The 13,888-nt window shown below is 41.7% G+C and overlaps 1 protein-coding gene across 4 annotated transcripts in view; it reads right to left on the bottom strand.

Moving 5' to 3' along the window:
• LOC143217279 (uncharacterized) overlaps window positions 1-13,888 on the bottom strand; it is a 301,556-nt gene that overhangs the window by 105,706 nt on the left and 181,962 nt on the right. For all 4 annotated transcript variants that reach the window (XM_076441343.1, XM_076441344.1, XM_076441345.1 and 1 more), the window contains one exon: window positions 296-419. In XM_076441343.1, coding sequence (XP_076297458.1) covers window positions 296-419 — 124 coding nt within the window. The remainder of the gene's footprint in view (window positions 1-295; window positions 420-13,888) is intronic.

Below are 13,888 nucleotides of genomic sequence, written 5' to 3'. Positions count from 1 at the left end.
CCTCGGATTCATAACACATGGCTTTCCGAAGCAGCGGGTTTTCCAGAGAAACAGCTCGGACGTTTAAATAAATATTCATTCGTTGGGGGATACGTATCGTGACTATACCTATCGTGATTGCAACTCTCCGGAGATTGTTAATCTCCCCCAGTAATACTTCTGCGAGTATTATAGAAATATTCAATATGCACTCGTGTATATGCCCATATCGCTGTAATTACGGTAATTCTCGTAGACACGAATATACAACGAAACGATCGTGACCAGGCCGTGATAAAAATGACTGTGAACATACCTTGGGGTCGAAGTTGAAGACCTGTTCAGGTTTTAGCGGACATTCGAGTCCGCATTTGCAGGTTCCCACTGTCGTCAGGTACTCCTTCAGCTGATCCAGCGAACCCAGCGCTGTACTGCTTGGACTGCAACAAAATTATTAACTATTAAACCTGTGGAAACGTGAGCGGACTCGGCGTTATTACACGTACTCGAAATTATCGTGTGCGTTATGCTGCATTTTCCGGATGTTTAAAGTGCCTAATTATTTTACAGCGGATCTTTATGCAAAATAAAAATGTTCTACCGTTCTACCTGAACCGCAACAAAATGGAACGAGAGGTAAACATTTATTTTCATTCTTAATATGTTTCACCCTCTGCACTCGGAACTATTTTAACACGAAGACTAAACATTTCTTCGTTTTGATATAAAATAATTGAATAACGTAACAATTATTTTACATTACAGCGGACTTTATGCCTTCATGACAAAAAAGAGCAGGTGTCACATTGTGCTACATTATTTTTAGCCTATTAACCCCTTGCCCTACAATTTATTTTACGGTCTCAATGATTAGAACTATTTTGTAGATCGTAATTTCTTCAAAAATGATATATCTATTGTATGCCTTGTATATGTTCGTCATTAGCTGTACATTAACAAAACCAAGATAGAATTTTATTCGCGGTTATAGGAAATTATTGCATACAGTTTTATTAGAATCTGTTCAGAATCTTCATCACGAGTCAGACACGATATTTTAAGGCAAGGGGTTAGACTTGCTCAGACAGAAAATAAATTTCTATTTCATTTCAGTATGTCGTAATTCAGCTAGAAAATTTTTAGTTTGCGTTTAGTGGGGTCTCGGAACAGAATTTTGAAATTCCTCTGATGTTTTTACTGTTTTCAAACAATGCATAAAGTCCGCTGTCTACTAATGATGTTAATTAACGATCCTGATATTTCGATTAAACCCTTGTCTTTGCAGTTACGAGCATCGTAGTTCCAGCTTTCATGTCGTTGCCTTCTATTTGGCAAGTTAGGGGCAATAATTGAAATTTCGTAATTAATCTGAAACACGGGTGGAGAGAGAGAGGAGAGGAGAGGAGAGGAGAGGAGAGTTAGGGCCGGCGCGATGACAGTTTATCACCTATCGCTCTCCGACGTCGACTACCCGACAGCGATGCTTTGCCAGCAACCAGCAACCAGCAACTAATTCGAGAGAGGGATCTTCGAGCCTGGCGATTCAGGTTGAATCAACGAGGTGAAACGGCGGCTGGGTCGGTGCTTGTATATTGATTACCCTATAGAGAGACAGAGAGACTTTGTTTCGGGGTACTTTGCAGCTTCCTAAACTAATAACCTCGGGCGCTTCATCCCGGCATTATAACCCCGAGGGAAGGTTCGCCTTTCCCGTCTCCAACCCCGGGTCCATAGGAATTCTCCCGGCAATTATTTCTCATGACAACAAGACGAATTCGTGTACCGGCGTTCGCGCTAATTTGCGCCGGATTCGATTTGTTCGCCGCGGTGCCATCTCACCCCATAATTCTCTCTCTATATCTCTCTCCCTCTCTCACCCTCTCCTCCTCCCTTTGTGGAACGCCCGTCGTGAATTATGAAATACATATTTCCACTTCGTCGCGCGTTAGCCGCGGATTATTAGCAACGTTCACAGAACAGGCTCGCGTTCGTGCTTGCCCTCGATGCAAATGACGGTGTTAATGCTGTTAAACATTTGTTTTACAAAGGAAATCGCGAGAAATTGCACCGCGCCAGAAAGAACCCTCTCACCTTCATTTGTTACCTTCGTTACTCTGACGGATGTATTAATTATTAGTCGTTTAAAAAGTTAGAACTATCAGAAGAATCTAAAATTTTAAAACTAAACATTTCTTCTAATCTAGAATATTTCCATTCCGTACGATATTTTTCCATTTTATGCATATTGAACTGATGCAATTTGCTCTTGCAATACTCAAATGTTTAGTCATTTATTTCATATGAAATCGTAAGGTAGATCTTTATGCACCATAGAAATAGTCCGAGGCAATTTTACAAATTCAAGATTAAAACTGCATTTATTATAATTTCGTTTTAGTAAAGTCTGCTTCGTGATACCGAGTCTTGTGGAAGGGATTTCGAACAGACTACGAATGCTACTAATTTATGTATCGTTCGAAGCGAGACGAGGATTCATAGCAATTCCGGCGAGTTCAATCCAAAGTAAATTAACACTTAAAGTAGATAGCAAATTTATCTTGGCTGTACGGAAAGTAACAACTCGAAAATTTTCGTAGTTTGATCAACCGTCCTCTTAATTACCGTTCGCAACTAGTTCGCACAGATAACCGATAGCAACAGAAGCTCGTGTTTCGCCTCCGTATCGCATCTCTCGATGGTGTTTAATTTATAATGGAATTATGCATACAGCGAGTTATAAATTCCCGACTGTACTGGAACATTGCTTTTCCCCGCTATGCAACACTAATAACATCGAAAATGTAATTCAAAGTGGAACGAAGCCAGAGATAATTTATTGAACATTAACCACGGGAAGTCTTGTTCTTGAAAAAGGAATTATGGCACGCCCGGAAATAAACTGTTTCCATTAACAATGCAAAAATTTTACGACGAAACACATTTATCCTCGACAACAGACATTTTACCGATAACATTGTCCGATAAATTAGTAAATTTTCCTGTTACGCAAAATGCTGGCTGAGCCACACTTTTACAATACACAGTTATAATTAGGCAATACATGATACAGTGTTCCCGCGATTGTTGTGAGAACCTCGGGGGTGTCGAGTGTCAGGAAAGGAAATGGTACTACGTTTTTTTACGTGTGTGCCGAACATAGATTTCTTGGATGACCTTTCCAAGTGTAAACGACGATACTGGGTAAACAACGGTGCTAAGCGGAAAATTGTTGTATTGTACTAATGCTATTCCCCCCATACCTGAGAATATCATAAAACCCCAATTTAAACTCCGCAATACCTTAATTCTTCGTAGAACCCCCTAGTGGTGGGGATAAAAAAGTCACATCATCCGCATGCCCGAAGGTCACATCAATCCAGTGTGTCCAGACAGGGGTAATCGAAAAGGAATCGGGGGGAATACAAGTACCCCCTCTCTGATGACCAGAGTAATATGTGACACGTTGCGCGACGAGAATAGAGTGAGGCAGAGTGAGGCGAATGGAAGACACGTTGCGCGTGCGCGATAGAGACTGAACGGTGGAATAGGATAGTGGAAGGGGATAAGGTGGAGAGCCTGGAGGGGGAAAAGATGTTGGTTTCAACATGAATCTGGCCACACTGCATCAATCGTGGGAACACTGTATTGTGTGATGGAATTCGTGGAATTATCAATCAACTCCCTTCGTTCCGGGGAACAATTGTTTTTAAATATGCTAGGGTGACCAGAAAATTAAATAAAAGTAGGAGAAGCGAGTACAAACATTTCCAACACCTTCATTTTATATCTAAAATAAAAATCAATATTCCAGGGCGACCAAAAATTAAATAAAAATTGGAGAAGCAAGTACAAACATCTCTAATACGTTCGTTTCGTATCTAAAAGAAAAATCAATACGCCGGGGCGACCAAAAATTAAATAAAAAGTGAATAAAGCTGGCACCTGTGCCAGAGAAAAGCAACAAAATTCAACATTCACCGTTACGGGGTTCGTCGGAATTGCCAGGAACGCTATAGCAATTCCTCTTGCTCCCACGGCCGGAAACGTCCCCGTTCATAGTTCGCATAAATATTTTTTCCCAAGGAGTCCTGCGTGTCGTCCCTTCAAAACATTCAGCCCACGCAAGCTTTCGCCTCGCCTACATTATTTATCGAATGGCATGCATGTTTTCACATTCGGCCGCGGTTTTTTCGGTCTGTCTCCTCGAAAATGTTGCGGCATTATCTACGACCGCAGGACGACCTCCACCCCCCCTAACCAGGAGTATGCGGGAATATTTCTTTTCGCTCCCCTACGATATCTGGCTGGCAGACTATGGGGTCCATGGCTCCGCGAACGTTGATACACCGCCAAGGATTTTGCATTTCGAATCCCGGATAAAAGGGTGCCGGAAAAAAAAGATACGAAAAGGGAGCCTACGACTTGCGACTCCCGAGTTCGCGAATGTCTGCGTGAGGGGAAATATGAAATTCCTGCTGAAAGCGTAACAGGTTCCCTGTCTTATCTCTTATTCTGTCGGCGAAGTGAATCGAAGGCTTTTGTTCGGCCAAAACGGGGATTATATAATTTATATCATTACATTTTATATTTCGATCTCGATCTTGTTCCTCAAAAATATTTTCCATCGTGAAGGACCTTCAGCCGTAGGTCACTGTCCTCTCCAAACACCCTATACAAAGTTGACCTTCAAAATATTAATTTGTAGTTTTCTTCTTATTCGCTGTTTCTCACAATCAGCGCAGACATTTATTATTTTGATTCGCGCGATTGATTTCAGCGTCGCAAAGCCCGCCCGACACCGTCGGAACGTCACCAGGTCCAGCTTACTGCTGCGATTCCATAAATAAGGGTCGCGAGAAAGTTTCTTGTCCATCGCGAGCACGCGAAGCGCGTCGGAGCGTGTTTCGCTGAACGAAGAGACGCGTCGGATGAATTATATCAGTTCTGGAGGGGCCTGGCTAAGCTGCTTGTCCTCGTAAAGCAAATCTGCCGGCGACGAAACCGACATCAGCTTTTACAGGGCGTCCTCTCGCCCTTGTCTCTCTGTTCCACCCCTTTTCCGGCGAGTCGCGCGATCATTCTTGTTTCCCGAAACCTAAGCGGCCCACCTGTTCCCTGAATCAGTGTGCTCGATCTTCTTCGAGAAGGAACTCTTCCCGCTCAACAGTACGGTGAGAACAAGAATTGTTTGTCAATGATTGAAAGTTGAATTTCAATTGTTTACATGTAATGATTGAAAGCTGAATTTGAGTTTAGATTTAAACTGTGAATTTAGATCTACAGTGAAAGTTGAATTTTGATTTTAATTGAGTTGCCGAGATTTGAATCTCAATTTAGAAATTTAATTTATAAAAGGCTCATTTTCTTTAAATATTGACTCAGAGAGACTTGGACCATTTTCATAATTATGTGACCCTGTCGAGACTCTGTCTGCAAAGACGGTTCTCGCGTGTTCGAAGATTCGAGTTGCTGAAAATGATGATCTGAAGCTGATGCTTGACACACAAGGCATCGTTCGGCATCCCGCAGGTGATCCGCAGTGAACAGCCAGCTCTGTTCCATAGTAAAAAGACAATGAAAACGGTATTCCTCCGCGGGGTACAGGGATCTTTGCTCGATCCAGGGCGTTTTCGACGTGCGGAACGGCTCTCTCGTTGTTTCGCGCGCGAGACGCACACCGGCCGTGCAATTTATGTCGGCAAATGACTGCAATCTGCGCTTGATCCAACTCGCGAAATCGTTCCACGGTTCTGTTCCTCTTTTTTTCGACGTTCGCTTCGCTGCTGCCATACTCTTTCTCTCTCTTTCTCTTGCCGATCGAGACTCGCATGCACAAAAGTGCAAAACACCCGAAGGAAACGAGCGGTTCGTGATCGGCCGCCGTTAACGTTTCACTTTTCGTAGTCGAAAATTATTCGAGAGCTCGGCCATACCGTTCTTCCTCCTCCCCTTCGTCTACTCTCTTCGGCCCGTCATTAAATCGGACCACAGGCTGGCTTCGGATAGAGACCGCTCTCTTCGAGGTGTAATGGACACCGAAATTGATCGAGCACGAACGATCTCGCGAATGGGATTATTGATTTACGCGGCACCGCTGCGCCCTCCTAATTTCCTGCGTGGCTCCGTCGCCAATTTCTATCTTCGACTACTGTTTCGCAAAGAATCTGTTGTATACACATGTAGTATTTTAATAAAGAACATAGAGTAGGTACATAGATGTTTCAAGTCGGATGAATAAGTCTTTCATATGCACGCTAACATATTCATTCAATGCGCTGAAAACATGTATGTACTCCTATTTTATAACTAGACTGCGGATCTTTATGCAAAATAAAATTTTTATAACTAACGGTATCTTCCATTTCCCAAGCACTCAAGACTTTGATACATGATTTATATATTCTTTAAAGGGTTAATAGAGGAGAAATCATATATCGACATCTTGAATTTTCGAAATTTTCCAACAATATCGAATTTCATCTACTCGATTTTCCTATAAATACGATTGATTATAAAAAATGCAGTACACCAAAGAACAACGAACTGCAGAATCAGCTACTCGTCGAGAAAAAACCACCGGAATGAATTTGCACAGCTAATTAATTAAACGGGTGAAATGAGGAGCGGACGGAGGAGGGTTTTTCTGACTGAAAATTGGACGTTGACCTAATTGATCGATGTGCCGGTGCCAGTTTATGGAAGCGGCGAGAACGATTTAAAGTTTGATCGCGTATAAACGAGACAGGCGCTTGTCGCGGTGTACCGCGCGCATCGGAGCATCGGCCGACGTAGCTTCGTTTTATAGTTAATCGCTCTTTATCGAGCCAGTCGGCCGCAGTTTCCGCGTAAATTATTGCTGTCATAAATTTATCGTGGAGCGGTAATTATCGGGGCGAAGCCATCCGTCGGAATGGCCGCGAATTACGAGCCAATTCGAATTGGTACGCCTCGGTATATCTCCTAGCGTTGTGACCTGCCTTCCACGATTTATCACCCGTGTGATCTTCGTTTCTGTTCTATCCGCGATTCCCTGGCGCTCGCACACGCTCGCTCGATTTGCGGCCACTGTACCCACTTCGACGCGTCCCGCGATTGTTTGCTCGCGCAATTATGCGAACCGCCTCCAACAACGACCGCGATCGGCTGCTTCGACAATATTTCGCCGCGATCATCGCGCGAATCGAATCATCGCGTCCCTCTCCGTGTATCTTATCGATTGTTTTACAATTTAAACGCAAACAATTTACCCGGTCGTTTGGTTTCTTGTAATATTTGTGTTCTCGAAATAAGGTTCTCCTTTTACGCGGTGTTCTGTCATCAGAAATACGGGAGACACGTAAGCGTAAAATTGTTACAGGGTGATCAAATAGTATGTGTTTATTACTAGATAGCGGATCTTTATGCAAAATAAAGATGTTCTACTTGAATTCCAACAAACTGGAGTGAAACAGGAATTTATTTTCTTTCGTAATATGTTTTGTAGGTATTTTTAAATTCTTCTAATGTGTCTACTGTTTCAAATTACACCTACTCAGTTTTGTCATAATTGCATAAAATCCGCTGTGTCTAGTTATGACTGTTTTAAATGACATCTACTCATTTTTGTCATAAATCCATCAAATCGAAGTCGTATTATCACTACAATCTACCTGAATTACAACAAACTCGACAGGCTGAACATAATATTACAGTATACATATTTAAATTCTTCGAATGTTTTTACTGTTTGATATTATACCTGCTCATTCTTGTCATAAATGCGTAAGACCCGCCGTTAAGAGTATTTCAGTAAATGTACGAAGTTTCAGAATAGCCTTGAGCGAAGTTAATTGAAATTATACATTCAAAGGTTAGTTCGACCGACGAATTAATGCACATATTTTCAAGTTTCTTTTTGTTACATGAATATTTCGCAAGAAAAATGCAAATTCATGTTTGCTGTTCCATAAATTTGTCATGCATGCACATGAACTGTGTGAAACAAGAAGATGACACCGTATTATATAAACGATTGCTGCATTTATTAGAATCTTTAAGTGAAAGAGATCATTTATACATATATTAGAGACAGGTTTGCGTCATCCTCGCACATGCGAAGATACAAATAAATAAGTTAAAATTGCGAACGTTCACGCAGCTATCTACGATAGTCAGCGTATATTCGCTTCCTCTGCGGTTACGATATCGCCTGTGACTTTTCACAACGAACGAGCTACAACTACCAACGACAATGTACGCATTAACTGATAAGATTATCGGGTTTACGTTTCGAGGCTCGTTGATAAAACTGCATAGCAGGAATTCTTGTTCGACGTAGGCATAGGTTAGGCACGTCCCTTACGCTTCGCTACCGATCGGGTAACAATGAAACAATGAGTCAAGTGGAGCAATGTGCATGCTGAGCTTGCATCTTCCTTCTATCAAGACTGGGAACAATCCAAGATGCCAGACAACCAACTATTTCTAAGACATTCATTCTAGAAGAAAAATTAGGGTATTCAGTCGATCACAAAATTAAATACGGAGCGGCTAGAAAAATATCTAAAACTTTCATTTTATATCTAGAAGAAAAATCAATATGCCAGGGCACCAAAGAAATTAAATAAAAATTGGAGAAGTGGGTACAAATGTTTCCAACACCTTCATTTTATATCTAGATACAATAAAAATCAATATTCCAGGGCGACCAAAAGTTAAATAAAAATTGGAGAAACGAGTGTAAACATTTCTAACACCTTGATTTTATATCTAAAATAAAAATCAATATTCCAGGGCGATTAAAAAATTGAATTAAAAACGGAGAAGCAACCCCAAAAATGTAGTTATTTGCAGCACTTGTTCCCGCATCGTAATAAACCCGTAATAAGTACTGAAAATAAAACTGCGGAGAGTATAATGAAGCAGATAAACGAGCGTCTCTTTTTTCCGAAAATAAATAAAAACGATCACCGAGCCGAACAAGTGCGCGATAATTTTTCTATAAGCTAATAATTTAAAAAAGGGAACCTGCATCTCCGTGCTCGCGCGACTCGAAGCACTTAAGATCAAGATAATAATAATGATTAACCGAGTGGAATACATGTACGGTGGAGCGGGTAATAGTTTTTAATGGCTGCGTCCGTTTTGTAGCTTTAACATTTGCATGGAAAATGTTGGTTATAATAGTGATCGATCATAAATTTGCATAGTTCCGTGTGCGAGCGCGGGCTTAGGAGGACTTCGCTCGGGAAAACGCGAATAACAAACGTCGGCGTTAAGTAATTATTTGCAGAGATAGAAGAGCAATTAACCATTCCCCCCGCCCGGTCGCAGAGTGATTTGCACAAATAAAGGTGACGCGGTGTTTGAAAACGAACTTTCGGGATATCCGGCGACTATTTATTTCATCCGGGCCATTTGTAATTGAAATTAACGAATTTCGACGAACAACCGGCCCGAGCAATTTGTTACAAAAATCGGATAAACAAGCCCCGGGACAAAGAGTAGTACCGCTCGAATAATAAAACGCGTGCGAACATATTAAACATCAGATAAAGCGCGATACTATAAGGGAAGCTCTCTCGGGTATTTAAATATCAATTGCTGACGAAATCGACGACGAATTGCCACCAAAAGTTTTAATAAACTGTGTAAATTATTCAAAACAGTTTGAATATTATTAAATTCTGATTTCTATAAACTGTGAGAAGCTCAACTGTCATATGAGCAAACAGGTTAATTCCATGTGCACAGTGTAAAAAAGATTACACAAGTTTACATAAATTTTGGAATTAAAATTGCTTCGAGTGCGAAGGGGTAAAAAATAAAATGAGACACCTAAAATTTATGGTACGAGTAAAACGTTCTCTGTGAATTCGTTTCCTGCAAGGCATGATGAAAATGGAAGGAGCAATTTCACCGAGGGGGGGAACTCGATTTGCCATTCGAATGAACGTTTTATGGGAGGAACGATTTGCAAGTACAAGCGTAAACAGCGCCGTGTACGGAGAATTACGCCTTACAAAGTATCGGTATAAGATGATCAACCGATACCTTCGCAAAAAGGCAACGTCACTTCACGGAATCGTTCGACGACAACCGTGGAGACGGCTATACGACTGCGAAACGGCGCGACGCGGCTCGGCTCGGCTCGACTCGGCGGTCTCTTAACAAACGATCACGCGAGCCGATCGGGCAAACCGCAAATTGCGACGAGTTGCGCACGGAGAAACGATGCATCGAACGACTCTCGGTGAAACTCGCTTGAATTCCTCCGCGCCTGTTTTTCCACGGTCCGTCATTTTGTTGGGACTCATTCAAAGCTGGTCTAGGTTGATTGCAGTTGCCTAAATTCTTTGCAAATTTTTATGTCACGGTTCTCACGGTATTGCATGAGGTATTATACCAATTTCATGTGCATAAAATTTAAAAACTCATAGGGAGTGGAAATATTTTCGGTCGGAAGACTCGTTGTTCATTTTTGAATGATTGAAATTACAAAGATGTGTGTGCTTTCATTAGCAATTACTCAATAGAGCACGTATTATAATAAATAAATCTAGTCTTTTAATTTTTATAAAACGATATATATCCTATACATTTTGTACCCGGTACGGTTAGTGTTAAAATAGCTCCGAGTACAAAGGGTTAACCACCCTTGTGTAATCAACCGGGTACCCGGGTATACATTTACAATATTTCTTTCAACAATTTGTTAATATTCCTCTAAGAAATATCACAAAATTTATCTTAATGTCCATTCTTTACTCGCTAATATATTAACACTTTATGTACCGGTAGCCTATTAATAGGCTTTTCAATATGTAATTGTGCTGCACCGAATGGAAGCTTGAGAATCTTCTTTTACACAATAATCCCGAAGGAAATTATTGGATTTTGTTGTTGAGGGTGAGTTGTTGGTTTACGATTAAAATTTATGATTAAGATTGTAAGAAATCCTGAGCCATGAATCATAAACTTTCAACAATTATGGAATAATCACCGGGTGTTAATTTATAGTCTTAAATAATCTAAACATTTTGTTTGACACAAGAGTTAAACGGTCCGCTGCGGGCCCATAAAATTTGTCACGGTCGGCAAGAGGGATGAGGATGGCCGGGTAAATTCGTGGCTAATTTGCAGGATCGTTTGTTGTAATTCTAGGCGAGCACGGGTGGTTTGCATCCCGAGCGATTGATAAGCTCCTTGGTACAAGAGGCTGACGCATGGAGTGGTTCAAGCACCTGTGCCCCGGCAGTCGTAAAGTTGGCAGTAAGCCTTGTTTATTGGCTACGCCACTGGCAGAAATCTCTTTTATTTGAAGCACGCCGCCTTCCCACTCTCTACTCCCCCTTCCTTCAGCATCGCCACTGTGTTTTCCACCCTCCGCGCGAGGGGGTGGCACGCAGGGAAATTCCATTTGCGGCGAGTAAATAAAGCCCTAAATTTTCGCGGGAATTATGCCGTTTTCACGCTTAAGCAACTCCGCCTTCCGTTCGCCAGAGAATTATGTCGGCTGGGGTGCCAGCCGGCCCGTGGCGTGCTGTAATTGAATCTCTCGAATAAAATACGACACCGCCGCGCTCTCGCGTGTCCTGAAATTAGTTTAATCGCGTGTCGCGAAACGATCGCTGATTCGTGTTACCGGCGCGCCTCCTTCGCCCGGCAAAAATCACTTCCTTTTATCGACAACTGCCGCGACAAAATTCGACCGAAAACGTTTCCTTCGAATATATCTCGAGGGAAGAACTAAAATCTTCGAAATCTTCGAGTAAAAGTGGTTCACCCTACGAAAATTCGGCTTGTATGGGGTTTGTACAAGAGTTGATAATTTGCTGATTGTAAATAATTGATTATAAAAAAAATCAGGTCGTTTGGTACAATGATAAAAAAGTTGCGCTGTTTTAAATGGCGTCAAAATACTTTCGTGGCTCATTGCAAATGACAATTACAAATATTCGTATAAAATGAAGATAATTGTTATCCTTGGCAAGCAGGACAAATTTTATGGATCCACAGTGAACGATGTATAATTACGCCGTGGAATTCGCGAAGGGCGTAGCAATTGTCGTATGCGGCACGTCTTAATGTACCTATATCCTTCTGCGAACGTAGTATCTTGCTTCTTCATCTGTTTAGTATTCATGGGAAGCAAATAGAGAACTTAGAATCGAGGAAGTTGTGGGAGGAAGAATGAGGAGATAGATGAATGGGTATGAAGCGAAGAGGAGGCCGAAGACAGACAGGTGTGTACTATTATTGTAATGAGCGGATTTTATGCATTTACGAGAAAAATCGACAGCTGCGAACAGTGGAAAGACTAACACAATTTGAGAACGTATCATTTCCTACTTGTTAAAGGAATGATCAAAGAAAGATAAAAGTCCTGCCTTCCTGCTCCTTGCAATCGATGTAAACTCCGTCCATGTCAATCACTTTTCCTAATGATTCTAGTAAAATTAAAATTCTCTGAACATAAGATCTGTAAAAATAACATTCATAATTAGATTGGGGATTTTTCCGCGTTTATGGCTTCTGGAAATGTTCAAAAAAGTGTAGGCTATAAAATTCGATAGAAAATTTAGTACTGCTCCGCTAAACAAGATTCTATTTTATTCCGCTTTCTTAGTTTGTCTAGATAAATTGAAAATTGCATAAACATCCGCTGTCCACTCATAACACTGATAAAATTTTGCATAATTGTAACTAGCTTATTTAGCGCCTGTTTACTGAAAACTGACATAATTTGCGGTAGAGCTGCGAACAACGAGATAAAGCGTAACACGTATATAATTTTCTCGAGGAATGATAAAATTGTATTGCTCGACAACACGACTTTAGCAATTCGCTTGATAATGTCTGGAAACGGTGATCAATTTCGATTCGTTTTGGGAAGCGGCGGCGCGGCGGGCCTTGTCGTTAGAAATATCCGAGCAGAGGAGGCTTATTAATGAAATCAATTAGAGGAAAGGAAACAGGAAATTGCAGCGTTCTATTCCGTTACGTTCGGTTCCGAGAGGCATCCTCGTGAATATAAATCGGCGGTCGGCATCTGTTGTTTCGCATTAATGATACCCAGCGCCGATTCATGAATCAGCAGTTCGGTAATATCCGGCCTGGGGAAAAAGCGATAATCGTTCGTGAAATATCGGTAGTTCGCTGATTTCGCGTAATTTCCAGCAACCGGGTTTACTGGGATCCCGGCCACCATCGCCGGGGCTCCTTCCCTTTATCCGGAGCTTCGTCGATGCGGTGATTATGCACCGATGAAAAATGCGACCACGCCAGAAAAAGCGCAGGGATATCATTACCCGTTGCAAACGGACGGCGGCGGGATATTAATTAACCGGCAACTTTTTCCTCTCTTTGATCCCTTTCCTCCGCGCGGTGTTGTTTAAAAAACATAGACTTGGTCGATTTGCCCGGCGCGCGGAGCGGACGCTGATTTTTATTCTTTGCGGAGCAGCTTTTTTATTCGGCGATGCAGTCGCTATTGTTTATAGTATATGTTGCAATATGTTGCACAATAATTGATATCGTACAATAATATCGATCGTCTGCAGTTCTGTCTTCACAGTTGCAAAGTGAACATCGGGAAGACAAGTCGGAAAGAGTTTCATAACGGAACAGAATGAGGGTTAACACAAGTCTGTGAAACTTTTTGAAAATCTGCAAGAGAATTATGCAACGTCTCGTGAGCAGCTCATTTCTCCCGACACGTCTCAAGATGCCGAACACCCACCATTCATCACAATAATACATGGCTCCTCTGAACCATACTAGTCTTGATTCATTCATCGCTCGAGTCCACAGTAAATCGATCCTGTATCAATGAGGTACTAGATCGAGCGATCGTGCAACAATTTATTGACGCAGATGGTCGACCGAGTGCACCGTTGCAACAAGGTGCGACACGTTCGAAGTATCACTT

The sequence above is a fragment of the Lasioglossum baleicum genome, chromosome 16 (assembly GCF_051020765.1).
Source record: "Lasioglossum baleicum chromosome 16, iyLasBale1, whole genome shotgun sequence".
NCBI lineage: Eukaryota > Metazoa > Arthropoda > Insecta > Hymenoptera > Halictidae > Lasioglossum > Lasioglossum baleicum.
Note: the sequence above shows the minus strand (reverse complement) of the source record. Positions and strands in the feature narration are given on the sequence as shown.